The 27925-nt window shown below is 42.1% G+C and overlaps 3 protein-coding genes across 10 annotated transcripts in view; 2 read left to right on the top strand and 1 right to left on the bottom strand.

Annotated features, from left to right (window-relative positions):
* The window catches only part of relt (RELT TNF receptor), a 29663-nt gene extending 17568 nt beyond the window's left edge, over positions 1-12095 (top strand). For all 4 annotated transcript variants that reach the window (XM_037117946.1, XM_037117937.1, XM_037117952.1 and 1 more), the window contains 10 exons: positions 881-955; positions 1072-1164; positions 2056-2240; positions 2638-2690; positions 2782-3036; positions 7963-8043; positions 8461-8539; positions 10490-10870; positions 11179-11304; positions 11805-12095. In XM_037117946.1, coding sequence (XP_036973841.1) covers positions 914-955; positions 1072-1164; positions 2056-2240; positions 2638-2690; positions 2782-3036; positions 7963-8043; positions 8461-8539; positions 10490-10870; positions 11179-11304; positions 11805-11808 — 1299 coding nt within the window. In that variant the 5' untranslated portion in view covers positions 881-913 and the 3' untranslated portion in view covers positions 11809-12095. The remainder of the gene's footprint in view (positions 1-880; positions 956-1071; positions 1165-2055; positions 2241-2637; positions 2691-2781; positions 3037-7962; positions 8044-8460; positions 8540-10489; positions 10871-11178; positions 11305-11804) is intronic.
* A 2482-nt stretch (positions 12096-14577) lies between these two features.
* Positions 14578-21203, bottom strand: LOC119030424 (P2Y purinoceptor 2-like). Of its 4 annotated transcripts, XR_005078267.1 has the most exons (6): positions 21047-21203; positions 18536-18886; positions 16726-16894; positions 16080-16416; positions 15317-16000; positions 14578-15272 (listed from the first exon to the last, which is right to left on the bottom strand). XR_005078267.1 is itself a non-coding variant. In XM_037118003.1 (5 exons), the coding sequence occupies exons 2-5, from the start codon at positions 18867-18869 to the stop codon at positions 15812-15814; spliced, it is 1029 nt and encodes a 342-aa protein (XP_036973898.1). In that variant the 5' UTR covers positions 18870-18886; positions 21047-21203; the 3' UTR covers positions 14578-15811. The 4 variants fall into 4 exon arrangements, 3 of the variants coding, with proteins under 3 accessions (XP_036973898.1, XP_036973918.1, XP_036973910.1); XM_037118003.1 differs by having other exon boundaries at positions 14578-16000; XM_037118023.1 differs by lacking the exon at positions 21047-21203 and adding an exon at positions 20486-20510 and having other exon boundaries at positions 14578-16000.
* A 1468-nt stretch (positions 21204-22671) lies between these two features.
* The window catches only part of LOC119004767 (F-BAR and double SH3 domains protein 2-like), a 73632-nt gene continuing 68378 nt past the window's right edge, over positions 22672-27925 (top strand). Inside the window, exons 1-2 of one of the 2 annotated variants that reach the window (XM_037071965.1) lie at positions 22672-23467; positions 27729-27826. In XM_037071965.1, coding sequence (XP_036927860.1) covers positions 23447-23467; positions 27729-27826 — 119 coding nt within the window. In that variant the 5' untranslated portion in view covers positions 22672-23446. The remainder of the gene's footprint in view (positions 23468-27728; positions 27827-27925) is intronic. The other variant, XM_037071970.1, reaches the window with a different exon arrangement.

Genomic DNA, 27925 nt, shown 5'->3' with positions numbered 1-27925 from the left:
CGCCAACCACTTGTTCTGCGTGCCTGTGGCTATTTATGTATGTATGTATGTATGTATGTATGTATGTGTGTATGCGTGTGTGATGTAGGGACTAATCCTATCTTAAAGAGGCTGCCGACTGCAAATAGCTTACTTCAGAGATAACAACATTGTTTTACTGTAACTCTACAGTAGCTTCAATGTGGGACACACATTTAAACATCTAAACCCATGAGCCATAACTGCAGACTCAAAGCTTTTCCTCTCATCGACTTCGAATATCAGAAATTATGATATGATTTGATGTATTTTTGTGTTACGTTAATCCTTAAAAAAGTATTTTTCTAACTCACCTAAATGTAAGAGAGCTCTCGGCGCAGGTTAATGTCAAGTGTTGAGTCGGCAAATGACTGTGTTGCAGCATGATAAGGGCTTTGAATGTGCATGTGAGTGAGCCGCGGCACAAAAATAGCCTCAGGAAAGCCCTGGTTTCTTCACTCCTGTCCAAAAAAAGGTCCTGATTCACGTTAAATGTTATTTACGGCATTTGCAGCTGCTCCTTACCTCCATGTCACTCGGTTCACTGCACTCTGGATAAGTCACAGAAAAATGACTCAGGTGTTTTTCGGCCATGTGTGTGTGTGTGTGTGTGTGTGTGTGTGTGTGTGTGGCTTTGTGTGTGAGTGTGCATGCCATCCTACTGTATGTGTGGCACAGAAAATGTTTGGCTTGTAATGTCATCAGTTTCTGAGGAGAAAAACGTTTCTTGACAGCTAATAGGTCAATAAATTGTGTTTGATAAAAGAGCACAGTTGTGTTGACTGAGGTTGATTTTTATCATGCACTTTACTGTAAATCATGTGATTAACCCTTCGTCCTCCTTGTCCCTTGTCCCCTTCAGATCATATGTACATAGAAGAATACATTGAAGAAGATGAGGAACCACCTTTGCTGCTCAGCTCTTGTCCTTCTCACGGTAAATACGTGTGTTTGTGTTCAGACCGGATGGCATGGGAATCATGATTAAAGTGTGTGCTCACAGTTAAACCGCACCGCCGCTGATTCATGAGCTTGTGTGCGTGTGTCCTCAAGGTGCTCGGCTGTGGTGGGACTGCGGCAGTGCAGTGTCGGTGGAGGGACGGGTGTGTGTGTCTGCAATGCCCTGCTGGCCAGGAGCCTTCAAAGGTGAGCTAGAAACCTGATAGATACAATGATTGACCCCGACTTTGAGAGTTAGACTATTACAATAACTGTTGTCAAGCGCTTCTGTGTTCTTCTTATTTACTGTTTTGTCCCCTAAGACAGTAGAGACCTCCCCCCCCATGTTCCTTAGATTATCCTCACCTCCCAAACTGTTTAAAAGGTGCAAAAGAACTGACTATCTGTCAAATTTATATTCCTCCTCATTCATAAAAATTGCATAGAGAGAGAGAGAGAGAGAGAGAGAGAGAGAGAGAGAGAGAGAGAGAGAGAGAGAGAGAGAGCGAGCGGAGAGTTCAAATGACTAGAGCCAAATCTTGATCACGGCTGTGATTTTTATTTGCAGTAACCAGTTTATTTGCTTTGCACACATATTTTTAGTGATTCACTGTGAGTCACAAAAAAAGTGTATTCCCACCACCTCCAACTACATATAAAGTGAAGCCCTTACTGAAGCCTTACTTGTCATTCGGATGCAACTCTTACCGGATAATTTATGTTTAGTGTCACCGCAGTCAACATAAATCATGTTGTTTGCTCCCATAAAACAGTGTTTACTGATCAAAAACATGTGTATGTGATACTGCTTTATAACCAAAGGGGGGATTTTTTCCCACTGTGTTTCATGTTGCAGGCTGTACTTATGACGTTATTGTCGATAACATGCTGATACAACAAAACTGCCATTCGTTATTTGTGTTTGTATTTACCCTTGTTGAGCAGTGTATGTAGCTTTTTTATGTGAAAGTATAAAGAAGGCAGTGTTTTAATTCCAGTTCCAACAGAGACTTGTAAGGAGTCATAATTAAAAGCTTCCTTTTGTGTGTGGCTTTGATGGCATCGGGATGCTTCATGACGTTTTTTTATTCTTGCCAGGCTTGTGAGCAGATCCAGAGCCCGACAGAGGAAGTGCGATGCCGCTCGTGTCCAACCGGAAGCTTTTCAGACATGCTGGACTCTGAACTTTGCCGTCCACACGCCTCCTGCGAGGCCCTCAGCCGTGAGGTTGCAACCCCTGGCACCGAGACCTCTGATGCTGTCTGTGGAGCCTGTCTGGCTGGGTAAGGACCGCCTGTCCGTCTCTCACACACCGTCTGTTTCATGTCATACCTGTCTACCTGTTAATCCGCCCACAGCTGAATTAATCTACAGCCTTGACATTCTAAAGAGCTTTGCTCCAACATGTAGCTTGTAAACTTTTATTTGTTCTATATTAATCCCTGTCATTTTCTCTGTGTTTTCTTCTACGAAAAAACAGGAAAACACCCGCTCACACACACACACACAAACACACACAGGCAGTATGTCATTCACCACAATGGGCAGGCAGCATGAAACACCAAGCAAAATATGCCACAGGCTAAAACCGCTGATTCATTCTTTTATTCTTTTTTTTTCCTTTCTCCGTCCATCTCTCTAATTATACTCTCTTCTCTTCCTTCTCTTTTCCGTCCGCAGGTTTCACTCCACTGCAACGGGGGAAGTTTCCTTTCAGAGTCCCTGCGTGAAAAGTAAGATTGAACCTGCAGCGTGTGTCTGAAAAGTTGAAGATAAGACCGTGTTTCTTTTCTTACATCCCGCTCTTCTTCTCCTCTCTCTCAGCATCTGTTCACGTCAGGGCGGTCCGCACCGTGGGCAAAGGGCCCTCCAACGGCGCTTCCGGGCCGGTCAACGGCACGGTGGTACGCAGCGCTGAGGAGAAGACGGCCGAGTACGCCGTGTTCGCTTTGGTACCCGTCTTCTGCGTGATGGGCCTGCTGGGCATCCTCATCTGCAACATCCTGAAGAAGAAGGGATACCGCTGCTCTGCTGACAAGGAGGGAGGGGATGAAGAGACTCCCACACCAGAGAAAGAAGGTAAGAGGGATGAAATGACAGGAAAAGATCTAGAATGAGCGATGAAATGAAGGGAGAGGAGAAGAGAAGACTAAACTAGTATTTTGTTCAGGTTGTTGTCACGTTCGGCCATAAAAATGCCAAATTAGCGCACATGCATGCACACGATGTGGTCAAGTGTTGTCAGGCCCAGAGGGCAGTGTCCCTGCCTGCAGCCACAGTCCATGTTCCTCTCTGATGTGTCTGCACGCAAGCCTACATGGAAGGCTTTTTAAAAATCTTTTTCAACTTTGACCTCGCCAGGGTCATGCACGCTGTTTTCCTAAGCCCGCGCTGTTATTCTTGTCATTTTTCCTATCTGAAGAGGGGAGGAAAAAAGCATTCCCATAAACTTGCTCGCCCTGCTTACGTCAGAGAGAAACTGACTTGCGTAAACACAGAAAGAAGCATAAAGAGAGGCGTGGGAGGGCAGAGGAGGGGGGAGCTCCAGAGGGATGGAAGCAGTATTAACTGAAAGAGTCATATCAATAACTAAAGAGAGTTTATACAGAGAACGTTAGTGGGACAAAGACAAATACAGAGGGATCAAGCAATAAAACAAGTGTTGAGTTACCACACCCATTCTCTGCGGTCGCACAGAGTAACATGAGCGCTCTTCAGTCCTGTCCCGGAGCACTTCAGCCTTTAACCCAAATGAAAATCATTTCTTTTCCTTTTTGAGTCTGTTCCTGTAAGGTGACAATTACAGCTGGTTTGATCTCGAATGGCAAAGCAAACACAATCTATCTCTTCTGCACAGACCCACGTTTCCGCACACAATGTTAGAAGTTCACCCATATCTCTTTTGTATTGTATCTCTTGTACTTGATGTGCTGAACCTGTTCTCAGGTTTGTATAGCAGGTGAAACCCTCAAGTCACATGGGAAATGTTATCTACTGTAGCATTTCTCAGATGTGTGGACTTGCTGGTAAGTTTCCACATTAAACGTGTGACATTTACATAAACTGTGTCTGCTATGAGGCGCCTGGATGAATTTCATGGTTGCACAAACTCGACATGTGAGTCAGGGAGAGTTCATTCGATTCAGCAGACTCGCTATTGTGTTGACTCAGTTGCATCATACAAAAAGTGGACGGAGCTTTATGCGATAGCTCCTTTGGAAGCTATTGAGAAATGCACTTATTTGCTTTCTCACCAAGATTTAGGTGAGAATATTGGCAACAGTCAGCAGGTGGTTAGCTTAGCTTAGCACAAAGACTGGACACAGGGGGAGACAGCTAGCCTGGGCATGCTCATAGGACGTTACATAGGTTTAAGCTTTCATTTTTGTTTGAATCAAACAAGCGAGATATAACACATTGATCAGTGTAGTCATTTGTTTTTAGAACAGAGCTAAGCTAGGCGTTCCCTCTGCTTACAGTTTTTAGGCTAAGCTAAATGCACTGCCTTCCAGCTGTATTTGTGGTTTAAAACTTTAAAAAATGAACTAAAGTTCACAGAATGTAAAGAAAATATCTACTGAAGAGATCATGCTAACCAGCTAGCTAGCTCACCGTCCTGTCATTAGTCTCAAAGATAAATTAGTCCCGGTTACTCGAAGCTCCTGTGCTAGCAGTGTGAACATCAGTGCTACGTGCTTCCAGTCCAGGCAGAGTTTGCGTACAGGACTGCTTGCTGCACAGCTAACCGAGCTAACTAGCTGAAGGTTTGGAGTTGACTTCGACAGGTGGCTGCAGAGGCTGTATAAAAAGCTCATCACGTTAAACGGTTCAAGATATTTTACAAACCATTTTACTGTTCCTTTTAAATGCATTAATAATATATGTGCATACAGCCCAGCCTACTGTAGCCAACAGACTGACAGCCTGAGTGCTCCGTTGTCTCTGATGCAGATGAGCACAAACTGTTTTCACCAGGTATTGTGCGCCACACAGTATCCTCAGGGGGTCTGCGTGTATCAACTTCACTCCACAGACAGCAAACATGACTGGCACTCACTGTCATTTAGTGTGTAAGCATAAGCAGATTTAAAGGGCTAAGCTGGCTTTTTCCCTCACTCATCTGATGGTGAGGAGAAGCTCAGAGGACAGCTTGTATGGCAGCCACGCAGCCATACGCAGCGTTCAGGAGCGTCAGAGCACAGCTGCCGCCTTTACCGATCTGACTTTCTGCCCGCACGTCAAGAAACTGCTGACGTTCGCACAACACCTGCTGCTTCTGAGAGCTTAATATATCCATCATGAGGATTTAAAAGCTGCAAACATCATATTATCCTTTATTCCACTCACTCATAGTCGCTTATAAAATGCCACTCATGACATCAAAAAGCGATAAAATCTCTTTGCATTGAATTATTCGTTATCTAAACAAATAAACATTGCAGAATCACAAAATAGTCCTTAATCATCCCAGTTAAATTTCCTGTATTTGTGGGGAAAGACAGAGGTCACAGCAGCAGCAGTTCTGTCAGTGATCTCTGCCTTTTGTTTTCAGCGTTGCCTTGGTCTCCTCTGCTCCAAGCTCTTTGTTGTGAAACTTAAGATGTCCCAGCACTGAAAGGGAAACTCCCTGATCCCCCATCCTCCCCCTATGCTCCCTTTATCATTCCTCATACTCCCCATTCATCCGATTTCTTGGCTCCCTAACACCTCCTCCCCTTCTCGTCTGAACACGACACTGAGCATCCATCTCTACTTTCCCAGCCGGATCAATAATTCAATCGAGTCCTCGCCTCGTGGTTTATGTCTCCTCTTTCTTTCTCCTTGTTCGTCTCATCTCCTTGTTCCTTTGTAGGTTGTTCTCCCTCCTCCTTTCTTCTATTTCCCCCATTTTCTTTATCTTCTTTGTCAATTTCTAGAGCTTGTCAGGGTCTTCCATGGTCGAAATGCCCTAATGTTTAAGTTAGTTATATGTGTTTCCTGTAATGAAACCTATTTGGTGTCAAATTCGTAAGTTACCGTAGTGAAATGTATCATTCAAAAGGGCGTTTATATCAATGAGAAGGATTTCTATGAACACCTAATTGACTTTCCATCACTTTGAATGAGTTGAAGGCACAATTTCAACCTTCAGGTAAAAGTAAAAGAAGCAATATGAAAGCTAACATTTTACTAATGTAGAGTTGTCCACCAGAAGCAAGCAACAGCAGCCGGGGTTGCTCCAGGACACCTTATCGCCTCCTCCTGCACAGCTGTGAGGAGGACAGGTGATGCAGGGGTGCAGTGATAAAGTGTAAATCTGCAGGTGTGAGGGAAACAGATAAAGGACAGGAGAGGGAAGCAAAGCCAAATAAAGTTTGTAAAGTGGACTGGGAGAGGGTAAAGTAAGGAAGTAAAAGACTGCAGTTAAAAAAAGAAGTAAGAATAAATCAGAATGATCAGAGGTCAGTAAGAGGCTGAGGATGCTGCAGAGGAAAACTTTCTCTCTCTGCCTCATTCCCTCTTTTGTTATGTAACTCTGCAGTATGCTGTCTGTCTGTCCGTCTGTATCTCTGCTGAAGCCCTGACTTGGCTAAGGTGAGAGGTAAACTTCCTACCGCAGCACTTTTCTCATCATCTCCATTCAGGGGGAACACCCACGGGGATGAATTGCAGCAAGGCCAAAGCTCAGCTCGGCAGGGCTAAAACCAGACTCTGCAGCGGTGCAGACAGAGAAACGTTTGACTGGTGACAGGAAAGCTGAAGGAGGGGAACAGAAAGGGCAAATGTGGAGGTCGATAGCGCAAGAAATGTCGTGACTTTGTGTCTATGCGGCACGAAGCTCAGCCCACTTGGCCACAAGGGCAGTTGCTGCCATTTTTGGTAGCTCCACAGGACGACTGTGTCTAAACTCAGAGGTCGACATCAGCTGAGTGTTTGAAATCTGCTTTTCAAAAGTCAAACAGACTAAACTGAAACTTGTGTGAAAACAACATGGCTGGCTAGTTTCTTAGACACTGAAACACTGAACTTGTGGATCACACTTTGTTGAAGGAATACATAGAGGAGAATGGGTGCCATGGATGCCATTATCCTCGCATAGCAACAGCCTCTGTATTGTTACGGCCTAGCGCGGCTTAGACAAGAAAGAGAAACACACACGGACACAAATGCATCTATGCGGTCACATTTTGCTGTGTAACACACTAACACACAGTCACCTGGCATTGGGGGTCTGGTACATCACACACACACACACACACACACACACGTGCACACACACACACACACAGAGCCCTGTGTGCTTTAACAGAGTTGAATGGAGCGTGATCGCTGAGCGAGCTATTCTGGACCCCCCCACCCCGCCCTCGTCGCTCGCCTCTCAGCTGCCTCACTGTGCTGTGCTATTATGGGATGGTCGGGGAAGTTACCATGGAGGCATAGCTATTCTTTGCTGTTCAGTCATCCACATCCATCCTTATCAGTCCCATCATGCAGCGGGGCACAATACCCAAGCCGTGACATGCACTGTGTGAACTGCGCTCACTCTTTCTGACAGCTGGGAGGGAAAGTTGTCGTAATGGAAATTCATTTGATGAGAGTCTGGATCCTACCTGTGTTTAGGATGAAATACCTCAAAACATCATGTTAATTTGTCAAAGTCAAACAGCACATTCAGTTTAAAATACATGCCTCAGTCATGGTGAATTCAAACAAATGGAACACTATTCAAAGTGCTTCTTTTTGGTGCTTGACCAAATGCAGGATGAATTTGAACTGTCCCTCTGAGGAAAGCTAATTGAATAAGATAGAAATAAAAGATTGGTAGTTAAAGGTGCAATATGTAAGACTTGGCCACCTGTCGATTTCATTCTCTTAACCACTCTAAACAGCTGCTAACACGCTTTCTTGCTATAACAAAAATGACGATATGCTAGTTTTTGAACCTAAAATGCCGCATACATTGTTAAAAAATATATGTCCATTGAATAAGACTGATCTTCTCTGTCTCTGTCCTTTGTGCTTCAGGTAACAACTGTCCCTACATATCTGATGACCTGAATGAAGACACCATCAGTGTTCTGGTCCGCCTCATTACTGAGAAGAAAGGTAGGAATTGAGTGACAGTAATGTCACGTACGTGCTAGTGGTCAGTGCCCTTCATCTCTTGTGGCTTTAGAGGGGAACACAGTGTCATCACAGTACGTCAGAGACTGTCCCCACTGCTGCAAGCTCAGACTGTCAGCTGTTCAGCTTCATCCCAGATGGTTGATGTTGGGAGTAGAGGGAAAATCGAACCCGAGGGAGTTCACCTTTTAATGCAAACACAAAAAAATGGATGCCTCTGGAATTGTTTTCCCATGAAAGTCAACTTTTCCAATCAGTCACTAATAAGCGCAAAGAAAAAGGCCATTCATAAATGTTTAATAATAGTCTAAAACAAATTTCAGGGCGAGTTTGATCGGTCAAATTCAGAGCATTGATTGGAGCAGATAAAACTCATCACAATGTCTGTGTGTGTTGCAGAAAATGCTGCTGCGCTGGAGGAACTGCTGCTGGAGTACGAGAGTAAACAGATGTCCATAAGCAAAGGCTCGTCAATCAAGTATGAGACCACACACAGTTACACACACACACACAAATCATTACATACTTCTCCTCAGTCATGGTGAAGCTAGAAAAGCCATGGAAAGTTTGGGTGAAGCGAGGCAGTGAAATATTTGGAAGGAGGCTCCTGTCGCTGCCTGGCAAGAGGCTCTAATAAAACAAAATCTAAGTGCTTTTTATGGCAGGAGGTCAAGGCAGAGAGAGGAGAGAAGACCTCGTCAGAAGTTTGACAAAGTTGCTCTTCTGAGATGAAAGCAGAGAGCTCTTCACACAGATTTGTTCCACTAGCATCATATATCAGTCTTTACAATTGCACATAGTTTTCAGGTAAACTAATTAAAAAAAATTTTATGACTTGCGTCAAACCCCCCTGGGACCTACTTAAAAAAAAACAAAACAAAACATGGCAATGGTTCATATTTTCCATTGCAAACACGGTTTAATTCTTTATCATAAATAGGACAAACTTTCTCATGATCTATTGTGTACTGCTAGATGCAGGAGGAAAGGATTGAAGGAACAGCCCTACAACAGGCATACAACAACTGTATGTGTGTAAAGTTGTGAATGTAGTGATGACTTCTTGACTAAAGGGAAATAACAGCTTAGTTTACAATTTGATGATATTATTTCTTTGCCACTTCTTGATGGACTACATACTTTATCAGTTTGATTACGTCATCTGAATTCAACAACATAGTCGTGTAGGTAGCTTAAAAAACGTATTCTCGACCTTTAAATGAAGATGCATTTCTAAACATTTTCAGTGTTTTCGTTCAATGAGGAAAGTAAAACGCTAAGAGACGTTATCTCACTGCGGGCTCCATTTCCTCGGTGGAGCTCTGGAGTGTGCTGACACTTGGCAGTGACTCACCCCCACATGTTTGAAGTGATTGGCTGACACACTCGTAACCGCTGTCTCTTGAGTCATGAGGCTGAAACACCCCGTCTGTCACTAAGCTCATTGGCTGTCGCGCAGCTCAAGGTCGCACCATTTACACGACCGAGTGTAGTTGTGGCTGGAAATTTGGTTGTAATCTGTGGCCGAGGAGAAATTGCTGAGGTAGTTAGAGGTTAATCTAACAAGTCCAGCAACATGTTGCTTTATTCCGCAGTGGGTGTTTGGACTTCTCCCTGATGCTGTGTAAACTAACACTGGCCGGAGATGACACAGAAGAATCATTTGTCATCTTTGTGCTCCAATTTACAGACCGAGCTTCTCCCACAGAATCAATTAAGTTCATCTTATCTCACGGTACTGCATGTTGGTGAATGTCCCCGAAGCACTCCCCCGCGGAAGCCACATCTACAATAATGAGAGGTGACAGAGGCCTCTGGCAGTGTTCGGCTGCTCAATGGGCTGCTGTAACATGTGATCTTTAGATTCGAGAACATTCTGACACACAGGCGCGATATGCGCCGAAATCTGGAAAGCTTTCAGGTCCTGTGTGTGTTGTGGGAGGTTCTAGGGTTACCTCAGGTCACCCACTAACTAGTATAACACAGTGGACACAGCTGCATTCATCGCTTTGCTCTACACAAAATAACAATGGAAAGAGCACAGGAGCCCAGGGAGCACAGAGCCCTTTACATTTTAATTCTTAATTTCTTTTCCATTTAGATATTCACACTGAAAAATGGCAATGTCTTGTCATACCACTTTGTATCTCAAGTTCCACATCCCACAATAACCAAAAAAGAATGAAAGAAAAGGTCAAGAAAGGAATATTCTTACATTCATTTTCAAAAACCATAGACCCTCTGAATTCAAGTTTCTCTTGTTTACCGAACGAAGAACAGCTTAACATATATTAACCCATTGTTAAAAGACTCTACGTCAGACAGCATCAAACATGCCAATGAATGGAAATGAATGACTAATGTAAAAATGCCTGAAAATTGTTTAAATCTATCTGATCAGTTGTTCACTCCTTCCTCTTCCTCTCAGGTTCCCCATGCTGTCTCCCCTGTCGGCGTTCCGCTCCCTCCCCAGGCTGTGCCCCCATCAGTCCCATCTCCACACCATCTCTGGCCTCTCGGGCCTGGCCCCTAAACACGGCTACCGCTGCACCCGCTGTGCCCAGAGGAAGTGGCCCCCTGTCCTCATCCCTCCCCTGGACTCCCTGAAGGATCCCTTGAAGCCCCCTCAGTCCCTCATCCTGCCCTCCCTGGACACATCCAAGGACCAGCAGAAGAGACCCCTGCTGGGTGGAGTGTTTATGGACACCCACCATACACAAGCTGCTGTGCCAAATACTGTAGAAAAAGTGGAAGGAAATGAAGTGAAGGAGAGGAAGGAGGGAGAGCTGACGGTGCTGTCAGTGGGGAGGTGAGCTGGGGCCTTATTGATTCATAAAACACCACACAACTGACAAGACACATGGGGAAATACAATGTAAATATATAACTACTTATCACAGTTACATATAAGATAATTCAACTTTAATTTAGCATTTCCATTATCTATAGAAGGGGTTTTGGATATAACCAGTTTATGTATACAGTAGAACCATTAATTTCAAATAACTCAACAAAAGTCATTAAACATTTAGGAAAGTGTTAAAGTGGAAGTCATAACATCACAACTACCATGTTATCTGAAGGTAACAGCGATCTAATCTCTTGCTCGACTGACAGGTTTCAAGTCGCCCAGATCCCCGAGCACAAGCCTGTCGTCGTGGAAACCAAGGCATCATCCCAGGAGCAAAGAAACTCCCTGTTCGGAGGGAAATCCTTCTCTTCCTCGTTGTCTGGCATCAGGAGGTACAACACACACTTCCTTCACTCCTCTCTTGCTGCGATCGCGTCTCTCCTTCCACTTCTCTCTCCATTTCCTCCACACTTAGGAGCTAAAGTGCTGCAAAGTGGTTTGAGATCATCAACGCTGAATAATGTAGTCTGTTTTGCTGGGAGGGGAAATGACGGACAGCGTGATCAGTTTATCAGACGAGCAGAGCGATTCTGTGAAGTGATTTAGGAGATGAGCTTCTTCTGTTTCCTCTGGTCCTCTCATGCACATTATCCTGCACTCTCTAAATCGGAATAATTGCCGTAAGCATGTGACGCCGCCTGTTGTCAGAACCATCCATCTATCTGGTTAACTATCTGAAGTAGGCAATCATTTGTGCATCGTAATCAGCCCAAATGAGTGATTAATGATGGGCATGTGCTTAGAGCAGGCCAAAGAGTTTCTGTCCTTCTTTCATTCTGTGCGTCACGTCCTCATCCTGCCACCTCCCTGACATTTTGACTCCCTCTTCCAGGTGAAGGGACGGAGAGACGGTGCACGATATCACTACCTCGCTGAAGATGACCTCATCGTTCGGTGACGACCTGACAGCCGGCGTGGAGGATGGCCTCAACACAACTGACACCAAAAACAAACCACGAGAACCACCTCCTGCTGGAAGAAGTTGTTCCTATTCACACGACGAGGACTATTACAACTGTATTTATTATTATATAAACAAACATTGTACTTTACAGCTGTATCATAGAAGTTCAACTCAAAAGGCAGAGTAGAAAGCGATGACAAAGTTGTCAACACCTGACACTAGAAGGAAGGCGGAGAGGGAAAAAACTCTTAGCTCCTGTATTAGTGCTTCTATGTTTAAAAAAAAACAAAAAAAAAACACACACTCGCAGGGGAAAACCACACATGGGCTACATGGAGCACATGTAGACTTGCACATCTCCATATGCACACTTTTGCTTATGCGCCCAAACTAATAGATGCATAGTTTATCTTGTGTACAGTGAAGTGAGGACATAACACTGTGGAATACATGACTGACAAAAAGACAGCAGTGAGACTGAAACAAAATCTGTTTATGTTAAAAACAGAAGAAAACATCTTCAATCAAGTTCCGTATGGCTAAGAAGGCTTTCAAGTAGAAAACATAGCTCAGCTGACATAAAATTATGGGTCATATGACACTTGATTAAAGACCACGAAGCACTAAAGGAACTATTACATGGAGGAAAACGTCAGCTAATTCAATATCTGTTTTGCTTTCTGATATTTTTTTATATATAGTTAAGTGATCTAGCTTCTCTTCTGCTCACACGGGAACCGCAGGTGGGCGGAGGTTTTAGGCCTTGTAGATGTTGATGTAGAGTTTGAGAAACATTCATTCAGCATCGGCACCTACCTGCAGTCAGCTTTGATAACATTTGTAACTCTAAGGCTTTTAGATTAGGTCCTAGTAGATGACTAGGGGCCAAAGCATGCTCTTAAAGGAGACCTGTTATGCTTTCTTTATTTTATTTTTAAAGGTCAAAGTGCACCAACAGACGCTCCTCTCACTCAAAGAAAACACTGCCCCTGAAATGCCTCCTCAGCTGCTTCCGCCTTTATATCTGTGACTTTGTGATATTACACTACGTCACCATGTCACACATTTTAATAACTTATGCATAGCAGCTAGTCCGGTATGTAAGAATTGATTTAGCACAACTGCCCTGTTGTTGTTAGTGGTGCTGGGTCAGGCTTGTGTAGGCTGACCAATCAGGGCAGACTGGGTCTTCAGGAGGCGGGGCCTTAAAGAGATGAGCGCTAAAACTTAATCTACTTGTGGCTCCAAGTAAATGATGAACCTAAAAATGAGCAGAATATGTCTCCTTTAAAGTTTAAAGGCCCTAATACCGTATCACAGCATTTTTTTGAATAACAACACTGCATCCCAATGGCAGTTAGAGGCTGCAACTGTCATTTGAGACCTAGGGTAGGGTAGATATCACTTTTTAGAATAGAGCGTGTAAATGAATGTACATATGTAAATATGGGTGGGTGTAGAAAAACAGACCGTACATGGCTTTTATAATTTTTAGCAAACAGTATGTATGAGGTGAGAGACGCCGCACGCTAAATGAGAGAAACACATATCAAATCCATCGATCAAAAACTGCTGAACTCTGTCACATATCATGCATATCAGCTGAGTTTCCGGTTAAAAAATCAATATGGTAGATACAGAAAAATGATTTTCGACCATTTGAGTGCAACATCTGAGTGTTTTTCTTTTCTAATCATGAACTTTAAAAAGTCCTACACACACAGGCAACATATAGATCCAGACTCCAGTTATGCAATCTGAATAACTGCAAGAAACCACTCCCACTTACACACACACACGCACATATTTATTTTTTATTGTTTAATTAAATAAACCAACCAGCGGCTGTGGAGGATTAGTGGTTAAGATGCCTCAAAGTCTCTGCAGCTCGGCTGGCCTCAGTTTACATCCTCATGGGTTTTTTAACGAGTGTACTATAATCATAGAGCTACTCACTTTCAATTTTTCTTATTATGTTGTTACAGGGACATGCCAGCATGTCTGGAGGACTGGATATTTATTGTTTGCAGCAGTTACATGTTTTCATTTGATCTGTTCTTATGACTATTCTTGCTATCATTAGGATTATTATCATCATTATTACATGTTTTCAGGCTGAAGTGTTGCTGATGGAAGGGAAGGATTCAAAGAAAACATTCATCTCATCGAGTTTGTAGATTGCATTTATAATATTCACTTTTTCTGTATGATGTTTTTACTCTTGAAATAAAGAAGAGATGTATTTTAAATCTGTTCTTGTTTGCCATTATTGCTCTTAACAAACTATATAATAATGTGGCTTTTTACTGTTTGTTTGCGGCCGTCTGTGAATGCGTCAGGTTTGGGTCTGTGTAATGGGAGCAAAGAAACCTGATGCTTCATCAGCCATAGCCTTGTTTTGTAAGGGAGTACAACCCCCTAGTGGTGGTTTGTGTTTCACATGACAAAAGGACCACCAATTGCGTAAATCAAGTGAAGCCAAGACCAGTGAAGGTACCAAGTGGCTCAGCAACACTGCAACTAAGGTCACCCTTCCCACAAATTACAGTTAAACTCATAACCAATTAGCTGACATTTCAAACACCCAGACAGCTGCTCAGAGAGTGTATGGTTCAGGGACAAAGAGAATATGTGAGCTAACATTAAAGGATGAACTGTTGTAAATGTCTTGCTGAATGACAGTCAGACTCATTCTGTAGCCGTAATGCAATAATTATATCTCACTTGACACAAATGATATCATCTAGGTTAAACAAAAAGCATTATGGTCCAGGAGACAAATAATGACAAGTATCACCACAATGTACCACATATATTATATATTATAGAAGTTTATCATATCTTGTTTTTTTTTTTTAGTTCCTTCACATTTTTATGACACAAAGTGACACACACACACACACACACACACAAACTTCTCCAGCAGATTCAAAATATTAAAACTTGAAAGGATAAGTTCACCCAAAAATTAAAATGCTTTGCTGTTAAGCTCCAGAAATGTTTTGAGCACTGTGCAACTTCACAAAAAACTTTCCATTGGCATGGGGTTGAGAAGATGATGGCTGAATTTAAATTTTCATTTGAACTTATCCTTTAAAAGCCAGTAAAGAGGCTGAACATCTGAGCCATCTCCGTCTGATGTCCAAACACCAGTTACACTAGTCATCCAGTAAACTAACACTACAAGAGAAGAGGGGGAAAAAAAACAACAAAACAAAACATGAAACGTCCCTATTCAGTTACTTGCATTGTTTTTGTATTATTTGATTAAATATGCAAACAAAGCTTTACGATTGAATAGGTCTTTACTTGCATTTCAGAACAGAAATCTGGACTAAAATAAAGACCTAAATGTACTGTGTATATATATGTATGTATACCAGTGCTTGTTATCACCTGTAGGAAACACTACAGGTGATAACAAGCACTTGACAAATCACAGCTGGGGAGTGTCATATAATTTAGTTTCTCGCTTTACATTCAAAAATAACAAACAACATGATATCAAGAAATCCTTTGAAGGCCTCTAGTGCCTCCGTTCAGGAATATGCTACATGATTTAGATTTTTATCTATAACCTTAAGCCACCATAACTGTGTATATCTGATTTTTTTGTTTTTTTCTAACATCTAGTCTAATGTGAACATACATACACCTTGGCTGGTTAAGGATAGAACTCTGAATGCTGTGTTGCTCAACTGTACTTTTTTGACAGTCCAGTTAGGGTTGTATAGTGTTTCCTTGGTTTTAATTTCACTCTTGCTTCTTCATGTGTTCCAACCCTCAGAACTCATGTGTTTGCTGCACAGACAGCTGGTGGATATTGAGGATTGAAAATTGTACTCTTGAAGAAAGCATAGGTTGTCTGGCAACGAGCACAAACAGTGTCCCCACAGCCCTTTTGCATCATTACCAATGCAGACTGAGCTATCAGATCAGAGTTTTGTTGTCTCATTCACATCTGCTGATTTCAATGTAGATGGCTTTTTCTTCTTGGTGAGGTGACTGCGGATGTCCTGCCCAGCCAGGAAGTAAAGTATGGGGTCTATACAGCTGTTGGCGCTGGCAAAAGGTCGGGTGACCTTGTAGGCCACACTGGAGGCTTCCAGCAATGAACAGCTGATCTGATGGACATATAAAAATTACACAATGAGCTTTTCAAAGTAACACATTTACTAGAAAAATAAAAGTGTTGGTCCTCACCTGTGCTGGATTGACCTGCCTAAGGTATCTGAACGAGTAGTAAAGACTCCTGGTGAGGTGGAAAGGGAGGAAGCAGAGCATGAACGTTGCCAGCACAATGATGATCATCTTCACCGACTTCTGCTTAGTACGATTGGCGGCCAGGCCCCCTCTCTCCCCCCCTTCTGAGCCCCAGCCAGGCTCCAGAAGTTTCCGCACCATGAGCCCGTAGCACACCATCACGACCATGAAGGGCACGGCAAACATAAGAACTGACACTACTGAGCTGTAGACCAAGAAGTCGTCAAAAAGCTCCGGGCTCGTGGTGTCGTAGCAGACCCGCCCCGAGGCTGCATCCCTAACAGAGGAGGTTAAAATAAATTGGGGATTATTAAATGCTACTGCTTCCTCGTTTGGCATTGAGGCCCATAAAAAGAGATAGGAGGAAATAAAATGTAAATTGGTAGCCAGCAGGTTGGTTGTTCACTCAGGGGTGTCCCATTAAGGCGCCTGGAGATAAGGCACTTGGCAAAATTGGCATCCCACAAAAATCAATAGACCACAGTTAAAAACACTTTCAATTCAGTGAAAAGGGGTATTAACTAAGTGAAGGAGGAATAGAGGGGGAAAAGACTGAAAGGATGAGAGTTATGCAAATTGAAATCACCTAATTCTTGAGAAGTAGAGGACGGGTGCCTGGCATAATAAAACACAGGCCCACACTGCCACAGATACCAGCCTGGCCCGACGAGCGCTGACCCAGTACAGGGAGCGCACTGGATAGCAGATGCCAACAAAGCGATGCAAACTGATACAGCACAGGAAGAGAATGGAACCTGCCAGAGTGATAGATACTTAACTGCACTCAAAACCAAAATCAATTTTAAACCATATTAGTTAGCGCTTTAGGTATCAGTATGTACTTCATGTCGATTTGTGTCTCATTGTCAGCTCAAACATACATTACAAGTCATGCATGAATTTGTATTGTGTCATATCAAATTGCATATCAGTGTAAAATGCATACATTTAACATTTCGATGACAAGATGAACTTCAACTTGAAACAAAGGTTGTTGTATTGCATCCTGCTATTCTTCAATGCATTATGTAACCTGTTTTCTTATTGTATCATATCATAATGAATTTTGTTGTACCACATTGTACTGCGACGTATTGCATTGTATCGCTCCGTTGAATACTGCATTGTAGGCAACTGGCAGCCTTATGCTGTTACGTACAGTAGGATGCCATACTGTAGCCTACTATTGTGCAGCCTTGTGTGCAGAATATAATCATAGTGTATAGCATGTTGTGTCTAGTCATATTGTGTTTTAACATAGTGCATCAAATGGTAACCTAGTGTAGTGTAGACTAACGTAACATATTTTACCTAAGCATATTGCACTGTAGACTAAAGTAGCTCATTGTATGATAGCATATAGCATGCCATGTTATGTCTTATTGTACATTACAAAAGCATATCGTGTGGTTGCCCAGTGTAGCATAGAATCATACTGAAGCATGGCGCGTTGTAGCCTAGCCGAGTGTAGTGTATCGTATTAGCGCAATTTAGCCTATTGTATTGTAGCATGTTGTGTCCTATCATATTATCTTCCTATAGTGTATCACATGTTTGCCTTGCCTAATGTTACATATTGTAACATATATTATTGTATATATTATTGTAGCCAATTGTAGACTACTGTAGTGTAAAGCATGTTGTCTCAATTCTTATTGTATCTTAGCTTAGTGTGTCATGTGGTAGCCTAGTGTAGTGTTACCTTATGTAGTATATTGTATTGTACTGTAGCATTGCCAAGTTTAGCTTATTATATCGTAGCGTATAGCATGCCATTAAATATTACCATAGCATATAATATGGTAGCCTAGTATGGCGTAGCCTGATTGTGCTGTACTGTAGCAAAGAAGCTTACTGTGTTGTAGCATATAGCATGTCATATCATATTATTTTACCATAGCATTTCAAATGGTAGACTGGAGTAAGGTGGCCTAGTTCTGACGATTGTATCATACAGTTGCATAGTGTATTGTAGCCTGAAAAATAGTAGTGTAGGCTATCATATGCTGGCAAATGTAGCTTAATGTAAAATGTTGTGCCGCACATTATGGTATATTGCAGCCTTATATTGTGTAGCCTATTGAGGATTATGTATTGTATTTTGCAGCACGTTATGTTTAGTAGTTTAGTGTAGCATAGCCCAACTGTACAGTACTGTAGCACATTGTAGCCTAGCCTTCTGTGACCTAGCGTGGTGTCTTGTAGCCTATCAATAGCATAGCGTTGTATTGTATCAAATTATGTGGTATTGTGTTCCTTATCGGGTCTTATTGTGTCATCTTGTGTGTTGATGTTTTGCATTATAGTGTATTACATCAGATGTTGCCATGTGCCATGTTTGCACCCTATCTGTTTTTTGCTGTATTTAATGGTTATATACCATAGAAGAACTGTACCATATAAGTTGGCGTAAAACAGGAAGCGTATGAGCTTGCAGAGCGGTTCAGTGAAGGGCCAGTCGTTCTCATCTGCGTAGTAATAGATGAGGAAGGGCAGGGTGAGGATGTAGAGAGTGTCACACATCGTCAGGTTGAACATGTAGATCGTGGAGGGTTTCCAGCGCTTAGTGCGGAACACAATCACATACAGCGCTGTGGCATTCAGCCCCAGACCGACCACAAACACAAGGGCATAGCTGACAGGAAGGAGGATGTATTTGAAATCTTCATCAAATTTACAGTAGAAGGCACTGGCATTGAAGAAGTCGGTGTCGTTATCAAAGGTGGCCATCTTGATTGTGAGAACACCTGAGAGAAATAAATGTAGAAACGGATATGAGTATGGAATATGAGTGTGGTGTCACAGGAAATGCCCCACATCATTCGCTTTGGCATGCCTCAGCAGCACAGTCCAGTACAAGTCATCCAATCCTCAGACATAATTGACCGGCACGTTTCGCAATCAAATTTATACACTCCAGTTTATAGCATGAGTCATCCCATTTTAAAGCCATTGCGCTTTTCCCCAAGAAGTAAATCATCTTAAGGCTGACTTTTAATCGCCTCTTTCTCTCTGAGTGGGTGGTTGAGTAAACGAGTGAAGAATTGGGAGAAGAGAGGAAAATTGAATGGTAATCAATGGATTTTCATACGCTATCTCAAATCTGTTTCTGGCTGAATGAATGAACGAGTCTATGAGTAATTGTGCAGATATAATAAGATGTGGGTTATAAGGCTAAACATACAGGGTAGTACTACATACTGTATGTGTGTAACAATACTACTGTTTCTACCACCCGGCCCAACTGGTTTCCTTAATGAGACGGTAAGATACCTTGACACCACGTCTCAGCAGATTACTGACACACTTATTAGCCTAACCGCCTCCACTTTCCCTTGCAGCTCTAAATATTTTAGCAAATCTGAACCGCAGAAGTTAAAGATACACAAGACTGTGCGAAAGATTTGCATAGTCTTGTGCGGCAACAACTTTTTTTTTTTCTTTTTTTTTTTTTACAAATTTCAGTGCAGCTGTGCTCTCGCGCAGGAAAAAAAACAACACTCGTCCTGGCACTTTGCACATCAGAGTTTTCCAAAACTTCACGTCTGTGTAGAGGGAGAGACAGTGGAATAACTTTTTAACTCGAACCAGACCTTGTTTTGAGACCCTGTTAAAACCTTCCTTTCTGCTTCTCCTGCTTGCATGCACGCTACGTTGTCTTGCTTGACCTCGGTCTACTCTCCTCGACAACTTTGCGTACCTTGAAAGCTCAAGCTGAAGCCAGTCATGCATACACCTGTGACGACACATGGCACCTTGAAAGCTCACATGCAGATAAGACAGTAAATACCATCAGACTTATCTTTTCTCCGCTGAACTGATGAATTCACTTACAGCGCTCTCTCTCTGACATTATTTTCTCTTTCTGGAAAACACTGCAGCTTGCTCACCCTGTACCCTTCCCGCCCCTCACTTTTTTCCTCCAGAAAACATCTGCAGGTCAAATTTAACAGATAACAGACCTGAGACGGAGGGGCCCCCTTTGTACGCCCACAAATTCTTCTGTCCTGCTGTGTGCATGCCATACCAAACAGTGCACAACTTGCTAGTCAGCATTACCCAAGTGTGCTTTGGCAACGCAAATTAAAATAAATTCAACTGAACTGAACTGAGGATCTAGCCTGTGTTTTTTCTCGTTGAATTAGCTGTGCAGAAGTATCCACAATAAACCCAAGAAATATACTAAAGCCCCTTCCACATAGACAAAACCCCTAGATCATGAAATCACTCACACGGTATCGTCTTTCAAAGGCTGTTCTGTGTCGGCCAGCCAACGTAAAGTATCTTCAATCTTAGGAGTAGATCCAGTGTGTATCTGAGTATCTCGCTGATGGCTGAACGCGTACCTGAGATACCTGTGTGGGTGAAAGCTTGTAGAGGTGTGAGCCTGTCTGACAAGCTGCAGCCTGTATACAGTGCGTCAGCGGTTGGGCCTGAGGCTGTTGGTCTGCCCATCAGCCAAACGGACAGTGACTTTCACCACCTTAAACTGATCAGTTTTTTTTTTTCAGCTTAGTAAATTCAGAAAGTTGTTAAAGTGAAATGGAAAAAAAGTGTAAAGAACAGGGGTAGTTCTAAATTCCTATTGGGGCTAATGCTGTCAGTACTATAGTGAATAGTGTCAATAGAACAATTTCTCTTTCTTTCTTTCTTTCTTTCTTTCTTTCTTTCTTTCTTTCTTTCTTTCTTTCTTTCTTTCTCTCTAAAATATTAATATATGGTCTTTGTGTGTGCCCTTCAACAAAATACAGTGGACCTGACAGTCGCTCTGATAAACAACATGAATTTTAACCCATTAAGTTTTAGGGAAAAAATATACCATGTGTGAGCTGAACCACTGTCTCTGTTCCTTTTTGTACTTTGAGTTGAGGTACTTGATTTTTTTTTTTTACTTTAAAACTTCTTACCTTAGTGTGGCCTAAAGCTGCTCCTGAGAGGAATCATAAACCAAAAGCATCCTGGTTGGATCCTAACAAACTCAACATGTTCCAACATTTGCTGTGGGCCATTTTCCTGTTGCCACTGGCAGAATGTAATGCGTGTTTTCTCTGAATGCAAGTGGAGGAAAGGTGCGAAGGAGCACTTAATGTCTTACCTGCACCAGAAACTCTGTATATCAATGATTACACAGCCCTTAACCTTAACCTTGGCCATGGCACGTAGGAGGTATGAGTTAAAATACTTTTTTTTAAAGGCGGTGTTACTCCGAAACTGACCAACCATGTAACAATATGCTGTAGTTTGGCATTAGTGGCCCTAGTAATGTTGGGTAGAACTGTTTCTGGGTAAGAATAACACTGACGGCAATTGTTCACATCAGTAACAAGTGTTAACCTTGAGAGGTTTTTATAGTGTCAATTTTGGCCAACCCATATCTATCTATCTATCTATCTATCTATCTATCTATCTATCTATCTATCTATCTATCTATCTATCTATCTATCTATCTATCTATCTATCTATCTATCTATCTATCTATCTATTGTGGTGGAAATTTCTGTCAATCAAAGAGTAAAGTCAGATCTGTCTTTTCGGTAAGTTTAATCCAACCATCTGCAGATGGACTCACCACACAGTCAAATTCATGAGCTGAGTGAATGAGCCCCGAGTAAAGGAGTGTTCACAATTTTATACACAGATATCAACAAGGTCAGGGGAAGAGACAAGCACTCTCTGTGCCAGCAGTGATTAAGCTACACACACACGTACATACGACTATCCCAATCAGACAGGCTTCTCATCGACACAAGACGTAAAGTTAAAACTTCATGACGCATGACCTGGGACTCTGTGCAAAGCATAAAATTATCAGACATAAAACATAAGACAAGAAGACGACTTTCTATCTGAGTTTTGGCTGGTTCGTGACTCTGTTACAATCATATAGGGCAGAGGTTAGGTGTTCATGCATTTGCATAAGATATCAGTCACATGATGCAAGTTAGATAAATGCTTTTAAGAAATCATATTCAACAATAGTTCAAAATTCATCAACCCATAATGAAAAGGAATTTTTCCATCACACTATCTATCTATCTATCTATCTATCTATCTATCTATCTATCTATCTATCTATCTATCTATCTATCTATCTATCTTTATAGTTTCCCCTATGCACTTCATCATTTTTGCTCATTCCACACCCTACATATTGTAAAGGCCTGGTTAATTTTAAACTATGAGAGACCACACCTCGCACACAAACCTACTTAAATCCAGTCTGCACAAATGCACACAGGCCCTTTATCAAACCAGCTGCTGCCGGTGCCAACTCATTACAGGGGTTTCAGACACCCTCCCTTTGTAAAGTATTCCTTTAATTGTTCACTCAGCACCCACTTTGAATGAACCCGGTGACCCCATTTTATCCTGTCTACTCGCTGATACCCCGTTGATTTTTTTTTTTTTAAAGAGCACAATAGCCTACTATGAATAATTTCGAGAGTCTGATATCACATGGTCTTGTATCTCAGCTGATTTAGGATGATAGTTAAAAAATATATAGGTTTTTCTGAATTAATTTCATTAACAACCCAAGATGTGTTTTGTTTGCTCATTGACCCATTTATCTTTTTTATCTTTTTATCTTGTTTTTTAAATACTGTTTTTCGTCTCGGTCCCCGATCGATTTTTCCTCGATCGACTGCGGTTTCTTGTTGCTATGCAGGTCTGCGGGGACGCGGCAGCCCCCTGCCAGTGTCAGCCTTTTTCTCCTTGGGCGTGCTCGAAAAACCCCCAGTTCTCCGTAATTAAATATTCCCATTTTGCAGGAAACGTCCCTCTTGTCCTCTTATTCGGTTTGAAACACATTTGCGCAAGTGTTCATCGAGGTTTCTGTCGACGCCAGGCAGAACAAAAAGGATGTTTTTTCACCACAGACCCGGGTGCGCTCTCGCTCTCTGCCGCACCGGGGAGCCATTGAGCTGGGTTCGTGAAGGGGATCCCCGTTAATACCCCCCCATCCCTTCCCTCTGCTTTTCTCCTCTCCGCCTGTCTGCTCTCCTGCTTCCCAACACAGTACAGTACACACACTAGTCCTCTAGTAGTGGCAGCAGCAACCAACACAAGTGTGCCGAGTCTCTCCTCGTAGCTTCAGTTTCAGCTCTCTGTATAAACCAGCCATTTATCATCAATCATGGCCGCCGGAGTACAAATGTAACTCCCGTCTTTCCTCCCGATGTCGTCTGGAGGGGAGGATTTTTTTGTTTGAGGAGACAAAAAAATATTAGTCCCACACTGATTTGGATTTCCTCCTGGAATTACAAAACATCTCACAAGGGAAATACCATTCATGTCAATACTCCAAAATGCAGCCGCCGCCGAGGAAGGTGAGTGATTTCCAGAGTCCGTTATGTGTTGGTAGCTGGGCTGTGCAGACAATGACAGACAGATAACAGTGTAAGTAACCTTAGCTGTGGTTATTGTGTTGTTCCAACCACACCAAAGGCGTCTAAACGTTGCACACTTCAGAAAACCAAAGGGGGGAAATCAGAAAAAGACTTTTGCTAGCATACATTAGCAGCGTTTAGCTAGCTTGGTTAGTCGGTAACCTAGTGACATTATTATGCATCTGTCCAGCCTTCATAGCGCGAGCCGTCAGACGTCAAATAACGCTAGCTAGAAAACGCTAGGTGCGCTAACATGAGACGTTTTTATATAGCTGAAGCAACAGAGCAGGCTAGAAGGATAACACGATATCGTTATTTTTCTTAGTAATAACTTGTACAATGAAATGTACAATAGCGTTTTGTACGTCGACTTGTGGCTAAAGATGCTACAGTAATTAACACGGTCAACGATTCAACGTCAATGTCGAGTAGCACCGGTGTTATTTTGCTAACTTATGTTAGCCATCGTGAGATTGTGACAACAGTCGATCAGACAGCACAACAAAAGCTGTCGTTTCTCCACGCTGTGATGCTTCCTTGTCCCAAAGACCTTCAGTCCGTCCAGGGTCACATCATTTCATCAAAGCCTGAGCGAGCTGAGCACACACACACACTGAGGAGACATGCTGGCAGAGACATGTCTGATACTGACTTATTGATTATGTATGGGCTGAGATAAAGACCACAGTCCCCTATAGCCTCGGTACCCAGTGGGTGTGAGAGTGTATATGTGTGTGTTGGAAGTTGCTTGCCCACTGCTTTTCTGTTCACTGTGTGTGTTCTCCTGAAATAGATGCATGGGAGCCAATTAGCCGCCTGTGAACCTCTGCACAGTTTTCTCTTAATTACCACATATTCCCCCAGTGCCATTTAAGCTCTGGGTTTTTCTACACACAGACCAAGCCTGAACATGTCATATCATGTCTGTAAAAACACATGCACACACTCTTGAGCAGGTCCTTTCATCGCTGAGGCTGTAGAGCCCTCTTGCTCTACTATGTGTGTGCGTGCGATCAAGTGCACCATTACAGCCATATATTAATTTTGTAAGATCCCATTTGTCAGCTGTCAGTATCTTTCCTGTTCAATTTGCAGTGCGAGTACTACCATGGATGAAACAGAATTTGCAATATACTGATGTGTTACCCCCTGCCAGTATGGCTGGCACAGTCAGTGCAGTCAGCCCACAGCACCACAGCCAGTGTATCAGTATTTGGCTGCTGGATACTAATAATTTCTCTCCCAGTGCGACATGCAGCCCCTTAAGTGTTTTGTCTGTGTCTCAGCACATCTGCTTACAGACTGAGCTCGTTTGACTCTCATATATTAGTTTCATGTGCTACTAAATTAAAGATGGCTGCTAATGAGATTGAACAAAGGCAGTAAATTGTTCCAAAAAATATGTTAGAATGTCTATCCATCTATTTTTTAGGCCATACGTTGTGGTTCTGATGTATTGATTTGGCTCAGAGATATCAAATTATTGATATTATCAAGGTGTTAACTCACCAAGTCTACTTATTTCTCAGTTTTCAATAAATGTATGAATACTACTATACTATACTATACTATACTATACTATACTGGTAAGACTGTAACCAACACGTACAAACATATCAGAAGTGAGCCATCATGTTAAAAAGGGCAGAGGCAACTCTGATTTAATTTGTCTCGACAGAATTTAGGTCATATTTCCCAATCCCATACATACAGGTGGGGACAGATCTGTCAGAACCACTGTAAAAATGTTCATTGATGTTACATAACACTAGTACTTCAATGATTTGTCAATCAATCAATTATTTGGGAGAAGGATGATAAACAATCAATCATTTCAGTCATTGTCTACGCTGCTTCCAACTTCTTAAATGTATCATTTGCTGCTTTTCTTTGCTATTTATAATATGGTATGAAGAGTTTCTGATTATGGGCTCTTGGTTGGACAGAAGACGAGACTTTGGGCTCTGGGAAATTTTGATCAGCATTTTCCGCAATTTTTGACACTTAATAGGCTTAACTATTAATCGATTCATTCTGAAAATAATCTGCGGATTGACTTAAAATGGAAATAATCGTTAGTTGCCGCCATTCATAACAGGAGCCACTTTCTAAGCAGTATGGATCTACCTGCTGCATCAGCTAAAGCTCCTGCAGCCAAACCCTTTTCCTTAAACATGACCTTTACTATACAGAATATTGCTTTTACTTTGCCTCATAATTAACATCCCCATTTTCCCCCTGTCACTTTCTTCTTCTTGCTGATCATCTCTCTTTCTCACTCTTGCCATCTTCTCTTCTCTCCCTTCTTTCTCACCCATCACATTCTTCCTCTCACTGTGTCCCCCTCCCTCTCTCTCCCTCTCTGTCACCCTTTGCTCTTGCCCTTCTCCCCATCTCTCCCTGAGGTTTCTGCTGAGTGATAGAAGGTGAAATGCAGTGAAGTAATTTTGCCCATGATAATGTAATGAACCACTCCCTCCTTATCTTCAAAGAGGCAGCACATGAAAGAAAGGAGCTCTGCAGTGTGTGTTGGTATGTGTGCCTGTGTGGTGCGTGTTATGTTGTTGATTGTTTTGTCTAGAACAGTCATGAATTTGCCCACTGTTACGCTGATGAATAGCTGATGGAATTCACCCGACAATACACAAAGACCATCACAGTCACTCTGTATGTGTTGGCAGGAGTGTGCGCGTGTGTTTGTGCTTGTTTGTGTGCATTTTAAGGGTGAGCTCGCTGTCTGTTTTTGCACAAAGCTGTGTGATTGAGTGCCGGTCACCCAAATGTGTTTGTGTCAGAGGGGATACGATCAGCATCTTTTCTTATTGCACAAGGAGCTGGTTAAATGCTGCTATGGGCTGTTAAAGTGTCTTCAGTCACCTCTAAGTGCAGAAAGTTGCCTCCAGCCTCTCGAAAGTCTGACAAAATTCTGACACTGATTGTTACATTGATGCATTACTGATGGGAGTGAGTGTGTGCGTGTGTGATCTTCAGGTGACTCTACGGCTGAGTGCGCTGACAAGTGTTTGGCAGATAGATTGATTGATGGGGGTTAAATTTTGTGTGTGTGGCTGGTTGTGAAGACCACAGTGACTCAGGAGCCAAATTCTTCATTTAAAATACATCCAGAACTTGAGATATAACCCAAAATGTCAAAGTCTGTCTACCTGTCAGAGCAAAAAAAATCGTTCTCTGACTTTTCTGTCTTTATCTCCATCAGCTCCTTTGTGACAACATGACAGGGATTCAATGAAAGAAATCTCAGCAAGGCAATGGCTTTTACCTACGTTCACCTCCTCATTGCATTTGATGAAAAGAGTGAATGTCCTTGATGTTTTGCTCAGTTCATTCAGTGCACTTAAGAATAATAAAATGACAAATAATTGCTGATTCTATCTCCTCTAAAGTAAGAATTTACTTACTTTCTGTGTTGCAGAATCATTTTAAATCAAATATGTTTGACTTTTTGGCTGTTTTTATTTTGATGAAACAAGACATCTCAAAATATGTTAGAATCCAAGGGCACTTTTTGGCTTCATAGAAACATTTAATTTGAAAATAACCATTAGTCACAGTACAAAGGAATATTAGTACTGTGTTTGTCACATTGGTTATGACTTTTGGTGATTTCATTCAACATTTACTGTAAAACTGGCTGTGTGACATGATCAGTGAGGGAATTTATTAATATGTATATATATGACTTCAAGGCAGGTTTATACACCTTTTTGTGTTTTAAAATTCACAACATGTAGTTTATGCGCACTTTAGACCAAGAAAGTCCAGAAGACAGATGATGTTGTAGTCCATAGCTGATGTTGCACTGGTTCTTTTCATTGAAAGGAATTTGAATTGAAGAATTTGGATTGTTATTATCTGCTCTATTTATCAGCTGTAACTTTATAGATACTGCTAAACTGCCAATGATAGAAATTTTATCAAGAAAATACAGCAGTCACTTTATCATATGTCAGTGGATTAATCTTTGTGAGTCTTGGAACCTTTTATTTCCTTTAAAAGTAGCTCATGGCACTTGATAATGGCTCATGAGCACCGAAATCTGATATCTTATTGTTAATGACATATTCATCCGGAAGGATCAATGATTAGCTGTAGAGTTTAGTTTTCTGTATGTGAATATGAACCGACACAGCATGAATGAATGCCAAATCCTTTACTTGAAGCATCTTTTTGTTTCCTCCAGGTCAAAGTGACACAGGAGCTGAAAAACACACACACAGAGCAGATGACAAGACTGCACTTTAAACACCAGACTGAATGTGACCTGCTGGAAGACATGAGGTACGTACACATCTGCAGCACATGCCTGCGCTAACAGTTCTCATCCACGGTGAAATATCTGAGCAATGGGCTCGCCAGCTGCCAGATGATTTTAAATCT

The sequence above is a fragment of the Acanthopagrus latus genome, chromosome 2 (genome assembly GCF_904848185.1).
Source record: "Acanthopagrus latus isolate v.2019 chromosome 2, fAcaLat1.1, whole genome shotgun sequence".
In the NCBI taxonomy this organism is placed as follows: domain Eukaryota; kingdom Metazoa; phylum Chordata; class Actinopteri; order Spariformes; family Sparidae; genus Acanthopagrus; species Acanthopagrus latus.
Note: the sequence above shows the minus strand (reverse complement) of the source record. Positions and strands in the feature narration are given on the sequence as shown.

Bases quoted from the DNA above. Each gene is read 5' to 3' on its own strand.
- LOC119030424 (XM_037118003.1), bottom strand. From the start codon at position 18,869: ATGGCCACCTTTGATAACGACACCGACTTCTTCAATGCCAGTGCCTTC. The intron at 16,417-16,725 runs GTGATTTCAATT...CTCCTCTGTTAG, and splicing joins CTCTACTTCTCAAGAATTAG to GGATGCAGCCTCGGGGCGGG. The intron at 16,001-16,079 runs GTGAGGACCAAC...TATGTCCATCAG, and splicing joins GGCAGGTCAATCCAGCACAG to ATCAGCTGTTCATTGCTGGA.